General features: G+C 39.6%; 2 protein-coding genes across 2 annotated transcripts in view; one reads left to right on the forward strand and one right to left on the reverse strand.

Moving 5' to 3' along the window:
• The window catches only part of LOC144199968 (peptidyl-prolyl cis-trans isomerase FKBP3-like), a 38,882-nt gene that overhangs the window by 3,490 nt on the left and 17,884 nt on the right, over positions 1–17,508 (forward strand). The window contains exon 2 of the mRNA XM_077721876.1: positions 8,609–8,781. The gene's annotated coding sequence lies outside the window, so the exon portion shown is untranslated. The remainder of the gene's footprint in view (positions 1–8,608; positions 8,782–17,508) is intronic.
• Positions 26–12,355, reverse strand: rspo3 (R-spondin 3). The gene is made up of 6 exons (XM_077721873.1): positions 11,616–12,355; positions 8,633–8,827; positions 8,171–8,314; positions 7,917–8,063; positions 7,313–7,498; positions 26–1,181 (listed from the first exon to the last, which is right to left on the reverse strand). The coding sequence occupies exons 1-6, from the start codon at positions 11,713–11,715 to the stop codon at positions 979–981; spliced, it is 975 nt and encodes a 324-aa protein (XP_077577999.1). The 5' UTR covers positions 11,716–12,355; the 3' UTR covers positions 26–978.

The following is a 17,508-nucleotide window of genomic DNA, read 5'->3' on the forward strand; positions in this document are numbered from 1 at the left end:
ATTGGTAAGTTAAGAAAAATATAACAGTGTAGTTTAACATGTATGAAAAACGTCGCAACACAATAAATAGTCTTAAAATTAAGTATCATTTCAGGTAGTTATTTCACAAAATTATAATGCACCTCAAATGTATGTACTTTATGATTAAATAGTAGACCATGCTAGAAAAACTATTTTTAAACTTTATATTTTTATTTGTCATACAGGTGGTTTTGGGTGTTTTTTGAGCAGCAGGTTCCATTTGAACAAACAAAAAAAAAAAACTTTGTCGTGAATTAAGATCTTTTTCCTCCATTTTGGGAATTAAGTCCACGACAAAGCAGGTGTTAAAAGACTACAACTTACAACTTTCCCTCTCTTTGACTTAGCGATAAAGGTTCCACTACATCTTTTTTTTTAATTATTATTATTACTTGTACTGTGATTAGAAAATGGCACAAAAAACCGTCTTATGTTTTTGTCTTTACAATTTCTGCACCAAATAAAGCAGATGCATCTAAAAGTCATGAACAATAAAATGTTCTACATAATATTGAAATAAAAACAAACAAGAAAACAACTTAGGTACATTCAAAATGCAACATTGTATCAAGGCTCCATTAAATAACCATATCAACAGGCATAAGGGCTATTATCATTGTCTTTCCAATTCCTTACTGTTCCTTCGCACTGACATTTGATTCTTTTAGTACCAGCAGCAGTCTCAGCATCGTCTCTTGCATTTTTTTTTCCAAACGAGACACACAAAAGTCAGTGGTGGAAGTAAAGTAAGAGTATCTACACCGAAAAATACAAGCGTTTGAAACCGCTAGGCCTCGTCTGCCCAAATCCCGCTTGTGCATTAACAGTTTATTCAAATCGTACAGGTAGCAGCGACACCCCCGCGGACTGGAGATGAAAGGGGCAGAGAGTGGGCGAGTAGGCCAGGGGGAAGAGGAAGTTTTTTGGGAGGTGTTAGACTTTGATGTGTCCACAGAGCTACTGTACAAGGCCCTCCTGAGGGGAAAAGGGGTCAGGGACACGACCTCGTCGATGTCTGTGCTCTGTTTTGTTCCTGTTGTCTTGGCGATCGGCCATGACTCGAGCTCTCTCGCGCTCTCGTTTTCGCTCTCTCCTGGCCTCTTGGTTCTCTTTGCGGTTGTTGCGGTTCCGCCGTTCGGTTCGATCGTTGAGTCTTTGTCCTACGTTGGGAAAAGATACTTTAGTCGTGCGTTTGTGTAATCGAGTTTCATGTGAAGATACTGTGATCTGAAAAAGCAACCCTGTGCCCATTTCGTATAAGAAACATACCAACAGTTGTGTCGTGGCAAGTGCAGTTTACAGACCTTGCTATAATCTTCTTTACTTTCACAGGAGCTAAGACTATTATGACTGTAATCACCTTGCTTAACTCTTGCATCTTGGGGATTCCAAGTGCACAACCATGGCGAGCTCCAATGTAAAAATGGAACAATATCTATTATTTCTCATTACATTTTTTGTTAAGTGCTGCATTAGATTGTTCAAAACGTATTGACATATATTGCCTCTAAAAATATCAGTCTATTTCTTTTGCTTGTCACTTTTGAATTGAAAAAACAACCATGGTGGCATTTAAATTCATCTTTCTAATTTGTTGTCATAATGGTTGCAGTTGAACTGGAATTTAGCCAAATGAATTTTGCTATTCTAAAAATCAACACGTGTACATCACAACATAGAATTAACATTTATAGCCGGTTAATTTAGTTGCTCTCACTGTATTGAGCAAGTATACTCAATGTTGAGTAGTACACAAAATATACAGTAGTGCAATATATGCGATTTTTTTTAACTATGCTTGGAAAGGCGTCCTTACATTATCAACCAGTAGGGAGCAGTCTTTCACAGCATTTCCTTTGCTCAGGACATCAGCTGTTGCCGGAGATGAGCATGAGACCATTGTTCAAAATAGAAAAAGCTTTAAATAAACTCCTCCCAGCTCTTGCAACATGTCATAAACAGAACTAAGAGTTGTGGTATGCTGAAGGTTTATCTCTGCTTGAGCTATAGTACAGTATACAGCAATAATGATAATAACAAGATCCCGCCTCAGGGAGCTTGGAGACGGGATCGGGCGAGCAAATGCAGAGGCCCTCGGAGGCCACGGCTGCTTCTGTTCATGTGCGAATATTGTACTGAGCAACATAGCCTGCTGGGCCTTTTGGCTGGCTACTATGGGGGATTGTGAAACTGCTGAAGTCGGCAGTAGGGACAAACCCAGGGGAGAGGGAGAAAGACATTTTGCTCTGTCTCCCCCCCCAGTCCACTACAACCCTTCACGTTCGGACCCTCATTTTTTGTTGTTGTTGCGCTGAATCAAAAAGTTTGTATTTAATTTGTTGCCTGCAAATGATTATGTAACTGGGAGGGTTGGCAGCGAATGATGATATTTCACTGATACTGACGTCATTAAAAATTGTAAAACCGCCCAAAAAAATCAATGGACTAGTCAAAAGATTGATTGTTTGACTTCATCCATGAATTGCGAAATTAAAAAGGATGGCACATGTGATTATGCTTCAGTGCAATTGATAGTGTTAGAACGGATGGATTTGTAATTGCAAAATGACATCAATTAAATTAGACAGCATCTATCATTAAATCATTTGCGTAATTAGAGATCTGATCCATTTTAACTGACAGGGAACCTCCCATCTACAAAAGATCAGGTGTCTATGAAAACAATTTGTTGTGGTTGGAGTTTGCAATGGTGCATAATTAAAGGAACGTCGTTTCAAATATTGTCTTGAGTTTTAATAATACTCCAATCATTGTTGCAGACTGATATTTTTGTAGGGCATAACATATAGAATTTTGATCTTGCCCTTATATTGGAGTTCAAAATATTCTGGAAGTGTACTTTTTAATGTGTAAGTGCATATGCATAAACACACAGCAGTAGGTGGTAGGTACTTTATGGCCACCCACTATGCTGAGTACAATACAAAGTACTAATATTAAATGGCTGTATTCCACTGTATGTAGACCACAGTAAAGGAAAAGCTAGACGGATGGATAGAAGCATTGAAATCGGGTGCACTGACTCATTCGGGGTCTGCCCCCAGTCCTCTATAAACACAGGAAGTCCCCTACGCTCTCATTGTTTTTCCTCTCCTGACACCATAACTATTTACAACAAGTTGGCTGGATTAGTCATACTGTAGACTCCATCCGTGCTTTTTGTGGAGCCAGAAAAGAAACCTAATTCATGTTGGGTGGACATGAGTGTTTACGCGTATGGAAAGCAACACGCATTTGGTTTGTCGTAACGACTTTTGACGGGGTTTTTATAAACAGTGTTTTGACAAGTGTGTGACGGGCGAGCAGTGAAACACCCCTGGAGGGTTTTGTAGTATTGTCAACAGAAAAAGAGCAAACTCTAATGCCAGATCTAAATATGTTACATTGTCAAATCTATAGGAGATGACAGTCAATGTAAACACAGGATAACAATTTTATAAAATAGGCATTCAACTTTTAAAAAATAGGTCTATAGGAAGTCTGTAATACAAGAAATTATTCATTTTTTCGTCACTCAGTGATTTTTAGCATGTGCAGAAAATAATTAATCTTTCTAGATGGCAGTGTGGTTCTTGTGTGTGTGTATGTATATTTTTGTGTACCCCAAAACACACACACTCTCACAGTGTGTTTTATTGATGGTTGCTGATGTCCGGGGAGCTTTTGGCGGGAGCTTAAAGGCTATGTGCTGCCAAACAAGAGCAATGCCAACAATGGTTGCCAGGATGTCACGATGAAGGATGTATGTGTGAGTTTCTATGTTTCCTGGGTGGTTTATTTGTATACTTCTGCTGTAGCGGGTATGTTTATGTAATGGTTGGCACTTGCATACTCAAGAGATAGTTGATTAGGTGCATAAGCATGTTCTGTCTTCTTTTTTTTTTTTTAAAGCTTTGTGTGGCTCCTTTGGATTTGTTTTATAGTATTCTAATATTACGGGTACCATACTTAGAGTAATGTAAAGTGTATGTGACTATATGTGTGTGTATATGTATGTGTCAGTGGGAGTTGAAAGGGTAAAGGGGGCAGGCACCCGGTTTGTCCGGCTACAGAGATACAGAGGGGTGAACAGCAGGTCGATCGAAGGACAAATTAGGCTGCATTAACTTGAGAGAGATGATGGCGGATGAGGAAGTGTGTGTAAACATTCGCAATCTTTAGTTGTGAATAACACTAAAGCGAAGCCAAGTTTCTCTTGTTTTCATTACATTTCCTTGAATCGGGCGATTGCTGTTTTTCAGGCAAATATTCATACAATTGGAAGGAATTTTCTATTAGTTACATCAAATATGAAACACGAGAGTCAACTTTTTACAGGACAAATTCCTTAAACCTCTGATACTGTTGTTTTATGACACTGGATATTTACGAATGTTATTATTTTTAAAGATGAACCTTCAAGTGAATGGAATATTTTATTCAGTCGGTGAAAGATGAAGTTACAATTATCGCTTCTGTTGTTTTCCTGTGTCTTTTTATGGTTACTGGTTTTGCTATGTATACTTTGTACGGTAGCATATGTTTAATTTCCTTTCTAAGTCATTTTGCAGCAGGAACCTAATTCACAGGGATAGAATAACAAAGTCAAATTGTGTTTTCAGTTCTTTCCATATATGTTCCTACTATATATGGGGATAATTATTTGAAATAGAAAAAACGCGGAGATGATGTGGAGAGCTAAAGCAAAGTGAAGGTGATGAGAAAAAAAGGGTGAAAGTGGCGATGAAAATGGGAGGAGGATGTGTCGGTGAGGATTACAGAAAACTCTCTGAGGTCAGAGCACTGACCCTCTAGCGTGTGCAGAACGTAAACAACGTGGAGAGGATGCGTGGACACAGATAATTAGCTCTCATTCACCACAGATCCCCCAAGAGCCACCGGTTAAACAACAAATAAACAGATAGTACCATACTCGATTTTTTTTCTCTTTCTCCCCAAATTTAGAAAATATTATCGGGACAGATAGATAATATAAAACTCGTATATATTGGGACAGCCCCTATTGCAGTGAAGTCATGAAGAAATAAACACATTACAAGTGAATACACTACAAAGACACATAATTAATGGTCAACCTCAAGTTTTTGAGCATACATTTTTCACCTTCAATGAATAAATAATAGTTAAATAATAAGAAAAAAGGCCAATGCTTCAGAAACAAAACCAAAAGAGTATAGATTTGCCTAAGATTTTGCAACATATTTTATTTTTCTCTTGTTATTTCAATGAATTTGACTTTTTTTTTTGATTTTCTATAAATGTTAGGTGTTTTAGTTCATTTATTTTAGGGAAAAGGGTACACATATCCCAATGTAAAAAACAATTTTAAAAGCCAAAGAAGAAAAAAAAAATAATAGGGAGAAATACGAGTATGAAATAATATGAAGCCAACAAAAATACCAGTTTTCAATGTGCAGATATAGTTTAGCTCTCCATGAATTTCTGTAAGATTTTATGCCTAACACTCACTTTCTTAACCAGATGCCCTTCACATAAATTTAAACATCAGACTCTGTATAGCAGTGGAGCAGCTACGTAGGTACTCAGACACTAACAAACATCTGGCTTGCACTGGAACACCTCAAAAATCCCACTTTCATTGTGAAAAAATATGTTTTATTATGCTTTTTTGTTGATTCGGAAACACCATCAGAGATAGGCAACATGCTGAGATTTGCTATAGGCTCTAAAGATGGAAACAGAAGGTCACAGCATAGGTATTTTTTTAGTGTATAGTTTGATTAACAACCCATAGAGGGCCAGGCTTTTTATTTGGAAAAAAGTTTTTGTTATTTTACTCAGTCAGAACAGATTGCCATCTTTATTTCATAGAGGTGTTAACGGTCGATGATTATTACGACCATAGGAAGTAATTCCTATTTTGTTGCTTTATTAATTCAGATTTTTTTTGTCTAGCCTTTTTATTGCAAAGACATATGCAACTTGTAGTGTGAATGGAATGCGTCTACGACGTGGCACGTTTTCACATTTTGTAACATAATTCAAGATTGCCTCTCACATGCACCAGTCAAACGCTCTCACACAGTATACTGAAACGCTCTCACACAGTATACTGAAACACTCTCACACACTATACTGAAACACTCTCACACAGTATACTGAAACGCTTGTTGCTTATACATAGACGTCAACAGAATAAGTTGTGAACAATATGTCAGTCTCTTTGCAAATGTAATTTTGAGGATTTTTATACGACTGGAATCCGCATTTTTATTAACCTGATTGATTCACATGCAAAATGAAAAGGAAAAAGTGTTTTTTTTATCATGAAAGACGACTGTGTTTGAGTGTCAAGGCAGTGAATCGATTGTGAGACACCAAAGAAGCCTTGAAGAAAGACGCTGTTACATCTTTGCAATGCAAAGCATTTGTCTGAAATTGTGTATTGGTTTGTGAGTGTGTATTGGCAGCTGTAGGGAAAAACTAATACTGATCCCCTGGTCGCCGCGTGCCTCCCCGGGGGAGGATGTTGATGTTGGGCTGGCTGTTTCTGCTCCAGAGTGAACTGCTTTTTTGCAGCATCACACACGTGTTTGTTCTGTAAATGTGAGGCCCCAGAGGGCTGGATCTCAGCTTGTCTGCGATCTGTCATTTAACACTACAGAGCCCCGCTACAAAACAACCAGCTGTAGCCACCGAGCACCTCAGCAACCGCACACACAGTTGACACAGAAAACAAAGCATAGGGATTTATATAGCCACAAGTCTGTCGGAGGGCACTTTTCACTCCATTCTACGGAAATGATCATGTTTACCCGCTTGGTAGTTTGCAGTCCTACTGTTTTTAAATCCCAAGAGAACTCGTGGGAATCGTACTATATTCCCATTGCGACACCATGCATGCCCCGTGCTCGCCCCCAACCCCAACTGTCCGCCCCTCTACCCACAAAGGCAATCCTCTGAGTAAACAGTTCTAGTCCTGAGCGGAAGAAGGACTGACTGTGATTGTAAAAGCAGAGAAGTCTGCACTTCACAATAACAGCTAAAACTAGGCGACTGGTTATCAGAAACAATGATCTGTCAAATTTGGTTTTGACCAGGTTTTACAGGTACTACTTTTGTCAGTTCCTAGAAAACCCAAAACATGCTGTCTATAGGGCAACATATGCTCCGATGTGACGGTACCACATAATTCAGTTGTTGTTTTTCTTATCTTAGCACATACGCGGTGCTCTTTTTCAGTCATAAGCAAATGGAATAATACATTACTATGTGGACTCTTATTTTGCCCACAACCTTGTTCACTCACCTGGACATTTTCTTCTTTTGACCAAACACTCTTTGGTCTCAGAGGTTTCAGGACATGGCCTTCCAAAAGGCGATGGGTACTGCAGCACCTGCCGTGTGCGGGTCTCCTGCCACCTCCTAAAGGCGCACGTTCTACCAAATCGAGAACAGGGACTCCACTCACTCCATGCTGTCACTTCGCAGTGCACTGAAGGGAAAATGAGAAGGAGGATTTGGATATTTAAAACTCTTGTGCTCAGATAATCCAATGTATCAACGTTCGCTGTTGTAATATGGATAAGCAATTTAGTTGTACTATAGAACATATCACCTAAACAATAATGCTGTCTGGTGTGGCCTATCAAAAGCGATACGTAGACTAAAGGCATACACCTTTATTAAATAGAAATGAAGGTTTCTGATGCACGTCTTGATCAAATTTCACAAGCACGAGTCACATTTTTTGCATTATATCCCTAAACGGTATGCCGGGAAAGTTCAGTAAAGTCTGTTGCGACATAGAACTGTATCATGTTTCCAATTAAACCATCGTATTGGAGCAAGTTGGGGTAAGGATTTATTTTTCAGTTAAATTGTCATGCGATCTTGTTGTGTTCATGACTCACCTTGTGGTACGCACTCCATTAGTTTGTCATTGGGCTCATAGTCATCTGGACAGATGCGGTGGCATCGCCCATTGAGCTTGTACAGACCCGGCTGGCACCTTGTACATGTCTCACTGTTTACACATAACTCACAATCTGCATTGCACTCTGCAACAATATAAGAGAAAATGATCAGTACGTATATTAGGAAGATGTTGGTTATATATATATAAGAAGCTTCCTATTCAATGGAAGAAATACTACAAGATACTCACTGGGAACACACTCCCTTTGCGTATCGCTGCGGACCAGCCCCTCAGGGCAGGTCTCTTGGCACTTGCCCAGGTGAAGGTAGAAACCTATCCGACAGCGTGTGCAGAAGTTCTTGTTGAAGCAGGAGTCACACTCCGACCTGCACTCTTGACAGAGAAATACAGACCAACCATTGATATCAATTTAAATTTTACAAATCATTGTTTCCTCTTTTGTTGTATATATAGGCTGTCACTTTGCATGTTATGTGTGTTTACGAGTATACCCTGAAGCACATTGAAGACAATTATTGCTGATCCATCAAATTATTTAACGTTGCTAAAGTGATAGTTAAGATATTTGATGTTTGTGGTGATTTTTTCTTTTAAATTCTACATTTCCATTTAATTCATCCCCACAAATTTATAATGTTATGTTCTATTTGTGTTCATTTACAACAGGTAATGCAGAGTGGAGTGGCTTACTTGTGCACGTATTTCTTTCTGGTGAGCGAGTGCCATAATAGCCCGGAGGACAGGAAGTCATGCACACCCCGATCTGCTTCATCCTAATCCTCTCCAAATGCATGAAGTAGCGTGGCTTGCAGGAAAGGCAGCCATTGTAGTCTGAGCAGGTAAGACAGGCACCCTGCTGGCACCCTGAACTCACACTTGAGTTCTCTGTTGAGAAGAATAGTAGTAGAATTTTACAATCCTGGTGGTAGACAGCATTTTTTTCCTGCGATGCCAGCCCATTTTGTATCAACAATTACAAATAAGACAGAATATGTAAGAGGTGGTCAAGGGTTGACCTTTATTAAATAAGTGCTCTTATGGAGGTGAAAGTAATTTGGAAGTAGAAAGTGCAGCTAGAATGCAAATATTTGGACTGCAATTTATTCTATTTTGCAATCTGAAAGTGGGATGATATCTAATGCAATGCAACAGGTCCCAGTTGTTTTGTGGTCAGAGAGTTTATTCATTTTTGGCTTCTTATTAGCCACCAAATATTCCCCTTGAAGTGATGACTGAAATACAAAGTGTGAATTTTTGTATTTTTACATATAATGTCATGAATCTTGCAAACATACACAGAATAAGAATAGCAATGCAGTATGTAGATTACTGTTTGTCTAAAATCCTGTTTGCCGTATATAGTAATATATCCACAATTTAACCCTAAAATGTTGTTTATTGTGGGAGATTAAACATAACAGTAGTTTTCTATTAATCAACAAAGAAAAACAATTGACATTTGTCAACTGAAAAAAAATATAAGCAGGTTATTTTTAGTAAATTCAATTCAATATAGCAAGAAAAAATTACCAATTGAGTTTGGATAATTAGTAGTTCTGATTATACTTAAGTTGATATTATTCCTATTATTAAAAAAGAGGCCAACTATTTTAGATGTAAATTGATTGCACAACAAATGTTATTGTTATTAAATGTTATTTTGAGGATGCAATAAGGATACATATTGGGAAAGATATTGAAATAGTAGTAAAGAGACCCTTCTTTACAAACATTTTCCGATATCGTACCGCCTTGTGCCTAGCTGGTCTTGTCTAAAATCCAGAAGTCTTAATATTGAAGAAAATACAACCATATGAAGCTCAATTTTCAGTCCTCTTTCAACCCTGGAGGCATTTTCCTCCAAATAATGTTTTCAAGTGGTCCTTTCAAGTCCTTTCTTATGATGGATGAAACCAAATCATGCTAGATAATGAGATGTTTAAAAAAAGAGAAATATTTGGGGGGGAAGATTGCGCTACAGATGGCAGGGATAAAACATCACTCCAAAGACTTATTCTTGTACTGTAGATCAGACGTACTTTTCTGCCACGCTGGCGGGGTATACATGATGAGATAATGTTATTATTATGGGCTACGATTAAGTAATTTCTTCTAATTCTGACTCCTTTTGAACATGTGTAATCTGCTCGGAACTATGCCATCTGTTGAAAAGTGTTTTATTTCTTTCAATTTTTGTCATGTGTTTATATGAGTAGTAATCAATCAATCAATCCGTCCTTCCTTCCAGCAATCCGTCAGTCAATCAATCAATCAATCAATCAATCGATTGATCGATCTATTGATCGATCAGTCGGTCAATCAGTAAATTCATCCAACTTGTTTTGTAATGTGCTTAGAAAAGGAAGTTGTATGTAAATATGCCACCCGATGTTTCAGTGGTTCTTTGGCCTGACTTGGGGTGCCGTCAGTACGAGTTCAATTCCCACTGCGTGGCGCTGTGATTGTTAGCATGAGAGGTTGTCCGTCAGTATTATTGTGCCTTGCGATTGGGTAGCAAACAATTTTGGGGTATCCCCCACCTGCTGACATGGTAGGGTGGGACGAGTTCCCGCGCCACCCACGACCCTTGACCCTTGTGATGAATGAGTTGTATGTAAAACATATTGGATCCGTGACATAGAAAGAGCTGAGCACAAGAGCGGTATTAGGTCATTTCCCAGTCATTTGATTGAAACAATGGCTAGAGTACTAGTCAGGGCATGTTTGGTTCAGTCCACAGGACTGTAATGGAGCGCCGTCTGGCTCATTGTGACCACTAGGGAGCGACTGGAACCAGCATACTCAGCATCATGCGCAAGAGCACAGCACCACAATTAACACACCGCCAATTAGGGCATTCTTAAACTAATGTACCTCACTGAAACTATAGGTGGGCCATTTTATATGGCGTTTGAATCATTTATTGAAATCCTTAAACCATAAACCCGTACAGACGTTTGGTCATATTACAACCAATGTACTGTAAATGAAGTAAATTGGTGCAGCCTGAACTCGTAACAAAATTGACGGCAATAAAACAATATTGCTGATATGAGTACTACTACCACTCCTAATCCTACTACTACTACAACTACCACTACTTCTACCACGACTACTGCTACTACTACCACTCCTAATCCTACTGCTACTACAACTACCACTACTGCCACTACTTCTACCACGACTACTGCTACTACTACCACTCCTAATCCTACTACTACTACAACTACCACTACTGCTACTACTTCTACCACGACTACTACTCCTACTCTTGCTACTACTTCTACCACAACTACTACTACTCCTACTCTTGCTACTACTTCTACCACAACTACTACTACTCCTGCTACTACTTCTACTACTCCTGTTACTACTTCTACCACGACTACTCCTACTCCTGCTACTACTTCTACCACGACTACTATTACTACTACAGCTACCACTACTGCTACTACTTCTACCACGACTACTACTACTACTACTAACTCCACTACTACTACATCTACCACGACTGCTACTAATGATAATAGTAACACTAATCATCATCGCCATTATTAAAATAATTTCAAATGGTCATTTTCATGAGTTTTGTGCAAGGGTTTAGATAAGCTTTAATAACAAGTTGGTTGAATATGAATACTCCATGTTGGTGTGAGCGTGTGTGTGTTCTTACGTCTTTGTTGCCGGTGCCTGGAGGTGCTGTGCTGCTGACATCCAGTGTAATCCATGCAATGCAAGATGATCAAAACAAAGGATATCAGTTGTAATTGCATAGTAGCCCAAAGATGAGAGCGGTAAAAGCCAATGTCAATGTTCACCCAAGCACGTGGCGGGTCAAAGAATCCCTTTTGTTGAGTGTGTTTGACTCCTTTTAGACACAATTATTCCCCCAAAAATGTGGTGACATGTTGTAATGAAAGTGCACAGTGGCCCAATGTTGCTTGGGCCGCTTGGACTTGAACATCCTGCACAGGAGCTTCATAGGTGCAAAGAAAGGCCAAAAGACACAGAGTTGGGCATCCCAGAGAATCCCCCTAAATGAAAAAGCGCCAATATCATCTGGCCGAAGACTCTTAAAACGGAAGATACTAAGATATTAGATCCATCTGGATAACACCAAGTGTCCTCCTTCTCGTGCTCTTTTGCTGCTGCGCGGAGACGCTCCGTGCGTCCCGGTGCGTCTCGGTGCGTCCCGCTGCTGGTGGCGCGCCAATGGGCTCCCCGTCATTCAGCATCAAAAGTTACCAAAACGCACTCGCACAGAAAAGCCCGACAGCCATTCGTGAGCGCACAATACTCAAATAGGTTGGGAGCTCCAACTCGTGCGACCTCTCGATGCCAAAGACATCTAAAAAGTACATCTCCGCACTTTAAGCGCTTTTTTTTTGCTTTGCGTTGCGTGCACGAGTCATTCACTCCCCTCCTCTCTCTCTTTTCTCTCCTCTTCTCTCTCTCCTCTCTCTCCTCTCTCTTCTCTCTCTCCTCTTCTCTCTCCCCCTTCAATCCCCCCCCTCTCTCTCTCTCTCTCTCTCTCTCTCTCTCTCTCTCTCTCTCTCTCTCTCTCTCTCTCTCTCTCTCACTCTCTCTCTCTCTCTCTGTCTCTCTCTCTCTCTCTGTCTCTCTCTGTCTCTCTCTCTCTCTCTCTCTCTCTCTCTCTCTCTCTCTCTCTCTCTCTCTCTCTCTCTCTCTCTCGCTCTCTCTCGCTCTCTCTCGCTCTCTCGCTCTCTCGCTCTCTGCACCCCCCTCTGTCACCCCCTCCACAGACGAGCTCTAAAGTTTATTTAAGGGGCATAAGCACCCCCCATGTCAGAGAAAAAGAGGGAGAGAGAGTTTGCAGATTCCCCGGGCCCCTTGCCTCCCACTGTGTATATAGTGCCTTACTTTTCATTGTTGGCATCATTAGAAAATGAACGTAAAACTGGTTTAAAATGTTTTTATCCCCTTCAATAGCATCTCTTTGTAACCCTAATTCCAGAACTGTAACCTAAGTAGTACATATTGACCCACAGTAATGAAATTTGGTATAACTGAGCATACATACAGATCAATAATAATTGGTTAAAAATGTTATGTTTGAAGAACAAAAAGCAAAAACAACCGTAAAAATATATATATTATTTTACAACGCTTTCCACGGCCATTGAAATAACATGAAATAATTGGCTCTGTATAAACATAATAATACATTGGTCAATCATTACAATTGGAACATTCCCAAATCCCTATAAAGCGTACACTTTTGATTCAAATGTTAATATCTTAAACCAGTATACATATAGTACATATATAATGTGTGGTGCAGCAAGGAAACCTGTGACATGGTACACATCTCCTCTAGAGGGAGTCAGCTCCATGAGAGCATACAGCAGCAATCCCATCGTGGCCAACTTGCACTCGCACTTGACCTTGCAAGTTACTACTCTGTTTGTATTCTTGAACTGTAGAAAAACATTCAGCATTCTTTCCCCTTGAATAATGATAGTGAGCACCTATAAATACATCATCAGTCATTACTGCCACCAGACCTTCAGTCAACAATCACATTTAGATATGCTTAAATGCAGAGACGCGGACATTCCTCCTTGTTTAATGAAATCCGAGCAGAGCAGTCATAGAGAGGCCCTGGATCCTGATTTGTCTTTTAGTGGGTGGATGTGTATGCAGAAAAGTAGACACGAGTCCAGTACTTCTCCTCTCTGTGGCTTCTGGTTTTCCATCTTCTCTGGACCAAGGAAATCAATGCAAACACAGTGGTCATTCACTTTTTATGGCACTACTTCCATGGTAGCTTTGCTTTAAGCCAGAAACCGTACAGTCAATCATAGCTCAGACTGATTCATTGTTTCAAACTCTCTCACCTCCTCTCAGCCTGCTTCTCTAAATCCACATTTGATCCTTGATAACGAAAACCACTTTTACAAAGTCATACACAACATTTTGTTGGAGTTATTTTTGTAGGCACGCAGCACAGTATTTTTATTTGGACATAGTACAATTGAGGACTCCAATTGCTTTAAGAGACACATTTAGAAAAGGAAATGTATAATAAGACATTGTATTGCCTGCTGTTATCACAAGATAAAAATGGCATTAAATGGCATTGTGTTGCTAAGAAATCTGAAGAAGGTTGCGAGACCCCCACCCAAGTCTTTTCTAAATGATGTTGAGAAACAATGCTGCTCTTTATGTCCTAGCTGAGCAGGTCTGTCACCCAGAGTGTGTATTTATGTGTGTATGTTTGGGTGTGTGTGACTTAAGTGACACTTTGGTGTGGAAGGTTAAGGTCACTTGGTCAATCCATGTCCAGATCGGTGAGAGAATCAGTCAACACCTGGAAATGAAGTCGGGCAGGTGCTTAAATCATCTTCTACGGGGATGGATGTTCCCTTCTTTGTACAGCATATGTATTTTTTCACATAAAGATTCCAAGAATGAATTCACAGAGCTCAAACATTGTCATTCAACACAACAAACTAACAAAAATTGTTGAGTGACAACTAAAGCCAATTCATTTTTTATGTTACATAGACTTGGCAAAAAGTACTGAAGTACTTCAAATTTATCATGCAGATGCAAACCGTATGATAAGATACAAATGCTTTATATTGATTAATGGTTTATTCCATTACATTTGATTGTTCGAGTACAGCTAATCTTGCGTCTAATGTCCACATTTCATCATTATTCACAGACTCGGGTGATTTAAAGGGACAGTACATGTACCTGTGCATTATCAAAATTCATATCATGCATTTGTTTCAGTGTCAACATGAATCATTTCGAGTGCACTGCAACAGGAAAGTAATTTTAGTGGAGGTCTAGAGAAAATGTCTGTTTAAACTTTAAAGCTTCCTACGGGGCAAGTCTGGGGCATATGTGGATTTAAGAGGTTACGATTCAAAGTCCATCTGAAACTAATTACACTAAACATTGCTAGGCTTAAGCTAGATGTCCAATTTATTATATTCATATGACATTTCACAAATCCAACGTATCTCCAAAAAAATGATGTACTTAATCCTCCACTACTTCGGATAAAACACGCAGTAGCACACAACGAAGCTCCCGCAAATGCCCTTCAAACTATTCATCCCCCAGCCTATGACGCATACCAGTCACAGATGATATGGTCTGTCTTGATCCACTGCGATGTTGCCAGCTTATAAGTTAGCCCGGGCTCAATGTAGACCACCACTGGTAACGCGCATCCCACTGCGCTCGGCCTCACAAGAAGGGCTTCTTTTTTTTCTCCTCTCTGTCTGATGCCACATGGTATAAAGCCGCATATATCCCTCTGGCAATCCCGCTCATTCCCTCAACATGAAGCAAACATTGAGGCTAATAAACAGGTCAGCAGAAGGTGCATGAAAATAGACCCTCATGTAGACAAACATGCATGCACATAAACAAAGGATATGGATGTTGCAAAAAATAATGATTGATTCGTGAAATGTTATTGCTTTCACAGATGATATGATTACTAGAGTCAGGGGTAAGACAGGTGGATGTGTTGTGGTTGGGAAGCAATAATAAATAATAAATGTGTGCATATGTATGTCTCTGGCGGTATGATAGATGGGATTATTTGATAGTAAAAGGGATTGAGATGGTGGTGAAGAACAGATAATCACCCAGAGCAAGAGATGTCAGCTGTACATACACATGCAATGCAGGTCAAAGTTGTCTGGAGAGAAGGTCAAAAGATTAGGCTAGTGCTTACATGTGTCTTTGTGTATGGTAAACAAGAAATTGTACCACAACTTCCCGATCTTAATCCTTTCCCAACATAGAGAACAATCAAAAGAGTGAACAAATGTTCACAAGCCTGAGCTTCATAGTTCAGATCCGTCTAAAATTTGACAATGTCATTGATATGCACCAACTGCAAACATAAATTTACCTCACCTAAGCTTCATTGTTGCTTATGAAATGCTGATCCATTTTTTTTAGTCATTAAAGCAACATATATTTCACAAATGAGGAAATCCCAGATATTTCCCAAACTCTAGATTATTTTATTAATTTGCTTGGGGAATCCCTTTGACCATTCATTCATTCATTTTATGAACTGCTTTATCATCATTAGGGTCACAGGTAGGGAGCGGGGGGTGCTATAGCCTGAATCGGTGGCCAGCCAAACGCAGGGCACAGGGGACAGACAACCATGCACACTCACATCCTCATTAAGAAATCTCTTTTTAAAATTTCTTTACATCGAGCCACCCCTTTGCTTGCTACCATTGTGCTGAGATTGTTTAGCATAGCAGGGACCTCTGTCAGGACCCTTCTTATAAAGACTGGAAAGGAGACCCATAACACAGTATAGGACGGACAACCATTCACACTCACCCTCATACCTATGGGCCATTTTATTCAACTAGCCTCAGAGCCTTTAGAGTACCCAAAGAAAACCCACGGAAGCCCAGGGAAAACATACAAACTCCACACAGTGAGAACCAACCTGAGATAGAACCCCCGACCCCAGAAATGTGAGGCCAACGTGCGAACCACATATCAACCGGTCCACCTTTATTTATATTCATTTTAATATTAATAGCAGCTGGCAAGAGTACGAATGAGTGGTTAGCCTAGTCGACTGGGATAGGCTCCAGCACTCCCGCAGCCCTGTGAGGATAAACAGCACAGAAGTAGCAGCACAGCAGTTAACTTATCAATATGGTTTTCAAAGTAGACTGAAATGGATCTTGTAATTCCCATGTGAACAATTGTTTTGAAATCTCAACAGATCTGCTGTAAAACTTGGAGGTTTCGTTGTACCGTAATGGAATGTCAATTGTCTTCGTCTGTGTATTGGAACAACACCCACACACACACAAATGATGTTCCCTCTTCCAAAAAAGCTACATATTTTCTAAATAGTCTCAACTGGAACATTAGTAAGCATCTGACTTTGTGGCTTAAACGCCAACGGGTATCTCCTCTGAACATTTGTGTGTTTGATTTCTAAAGCTGATGATGTCATATGACTGCCATTCAAAATTTCTATCACCTGGTGTTGCTTCAGAATAGGAATAAGGAGAGCACACATTATTATTTGATTTATTTAAATTTGTGGCTGTTTGGACTGAACTGTCTTAAAGGCGATGCGATTTTTAAAGTGGTGACGATACAGGAGAAAGCATTTCATCACATTTCTTGTCATGTGATAAAAAATGAGCATGACCTTTTCTGGCAGTACATTGAGTAACTTGTTTGACATCTGGTTGCCACAAATTCACCATGTCTAGTGTGATAAAGTCATAGTACAATACCGATTAGAGAATTAAACATTTATTTACTAGAAGTGAGAAGATAATAGGGTCACATATTGGTGAGATGAAGACAATTCTCCTCTTATAGAACTTAACGTGTACAAAGTGTGAAAAGACACATTATCAATTTCATTAAAAAGTCTTTTAAAAATACTGAGGACCTTTAAATCGTCGGTATTCAAGGGAGGGTGTTTTTATAATCAAAGCCAAAGCCTACGTCTGCTAATGAGCAGAAAAGGAATGTGAAACATGTTCAATTTTGTTGCACTGCATGCATGCATGCATGGCAAAACC

Source organism: Stigmatopora nigra, chromosome 7 (assembly GCF_051989575.1).
Source record: "Stigmatopora nigra isolate UIUO_SnigA chromosome 7, RoL_Snig_1.1, whole genome shotgun sequence".
NCBI classification, from domain to species: domain Eukaryota; kingdom Metazoa; phylum Chordata; class Actinopteri; order Syngnathiformes; family Syngnathidae; genus Stigmatopora; species Stigmatopora nigra.

What these genes read in the sequence shown, in the direction of transcription:
- rspo3 (XM_077721873.1), bottom strand. Translation starts at nt 11,715, where the DNA reads ATGCAATTACAACTGATATCCTTTGTTTTGATCATCTTGCATTGCATG. An exon ending in CAGGCACCGGCAACAAAGAC is followed by an intron (nt 8,828 to 11,615) that starts GTAAGAACACAC and finishes TCTTCTCAACAG; the next exon opens with AGAACTCAAGTGTGAGTTCA. An exon ending in AGAAAGAAATACGTGCACAA is followed by an intron (nt 8,315 to 8,632) that starts GTAAGCCACTCC and finishes TTCTCTGTCAAG; the next exon opens with AGTGCAGGTCGGAGTGTGAC.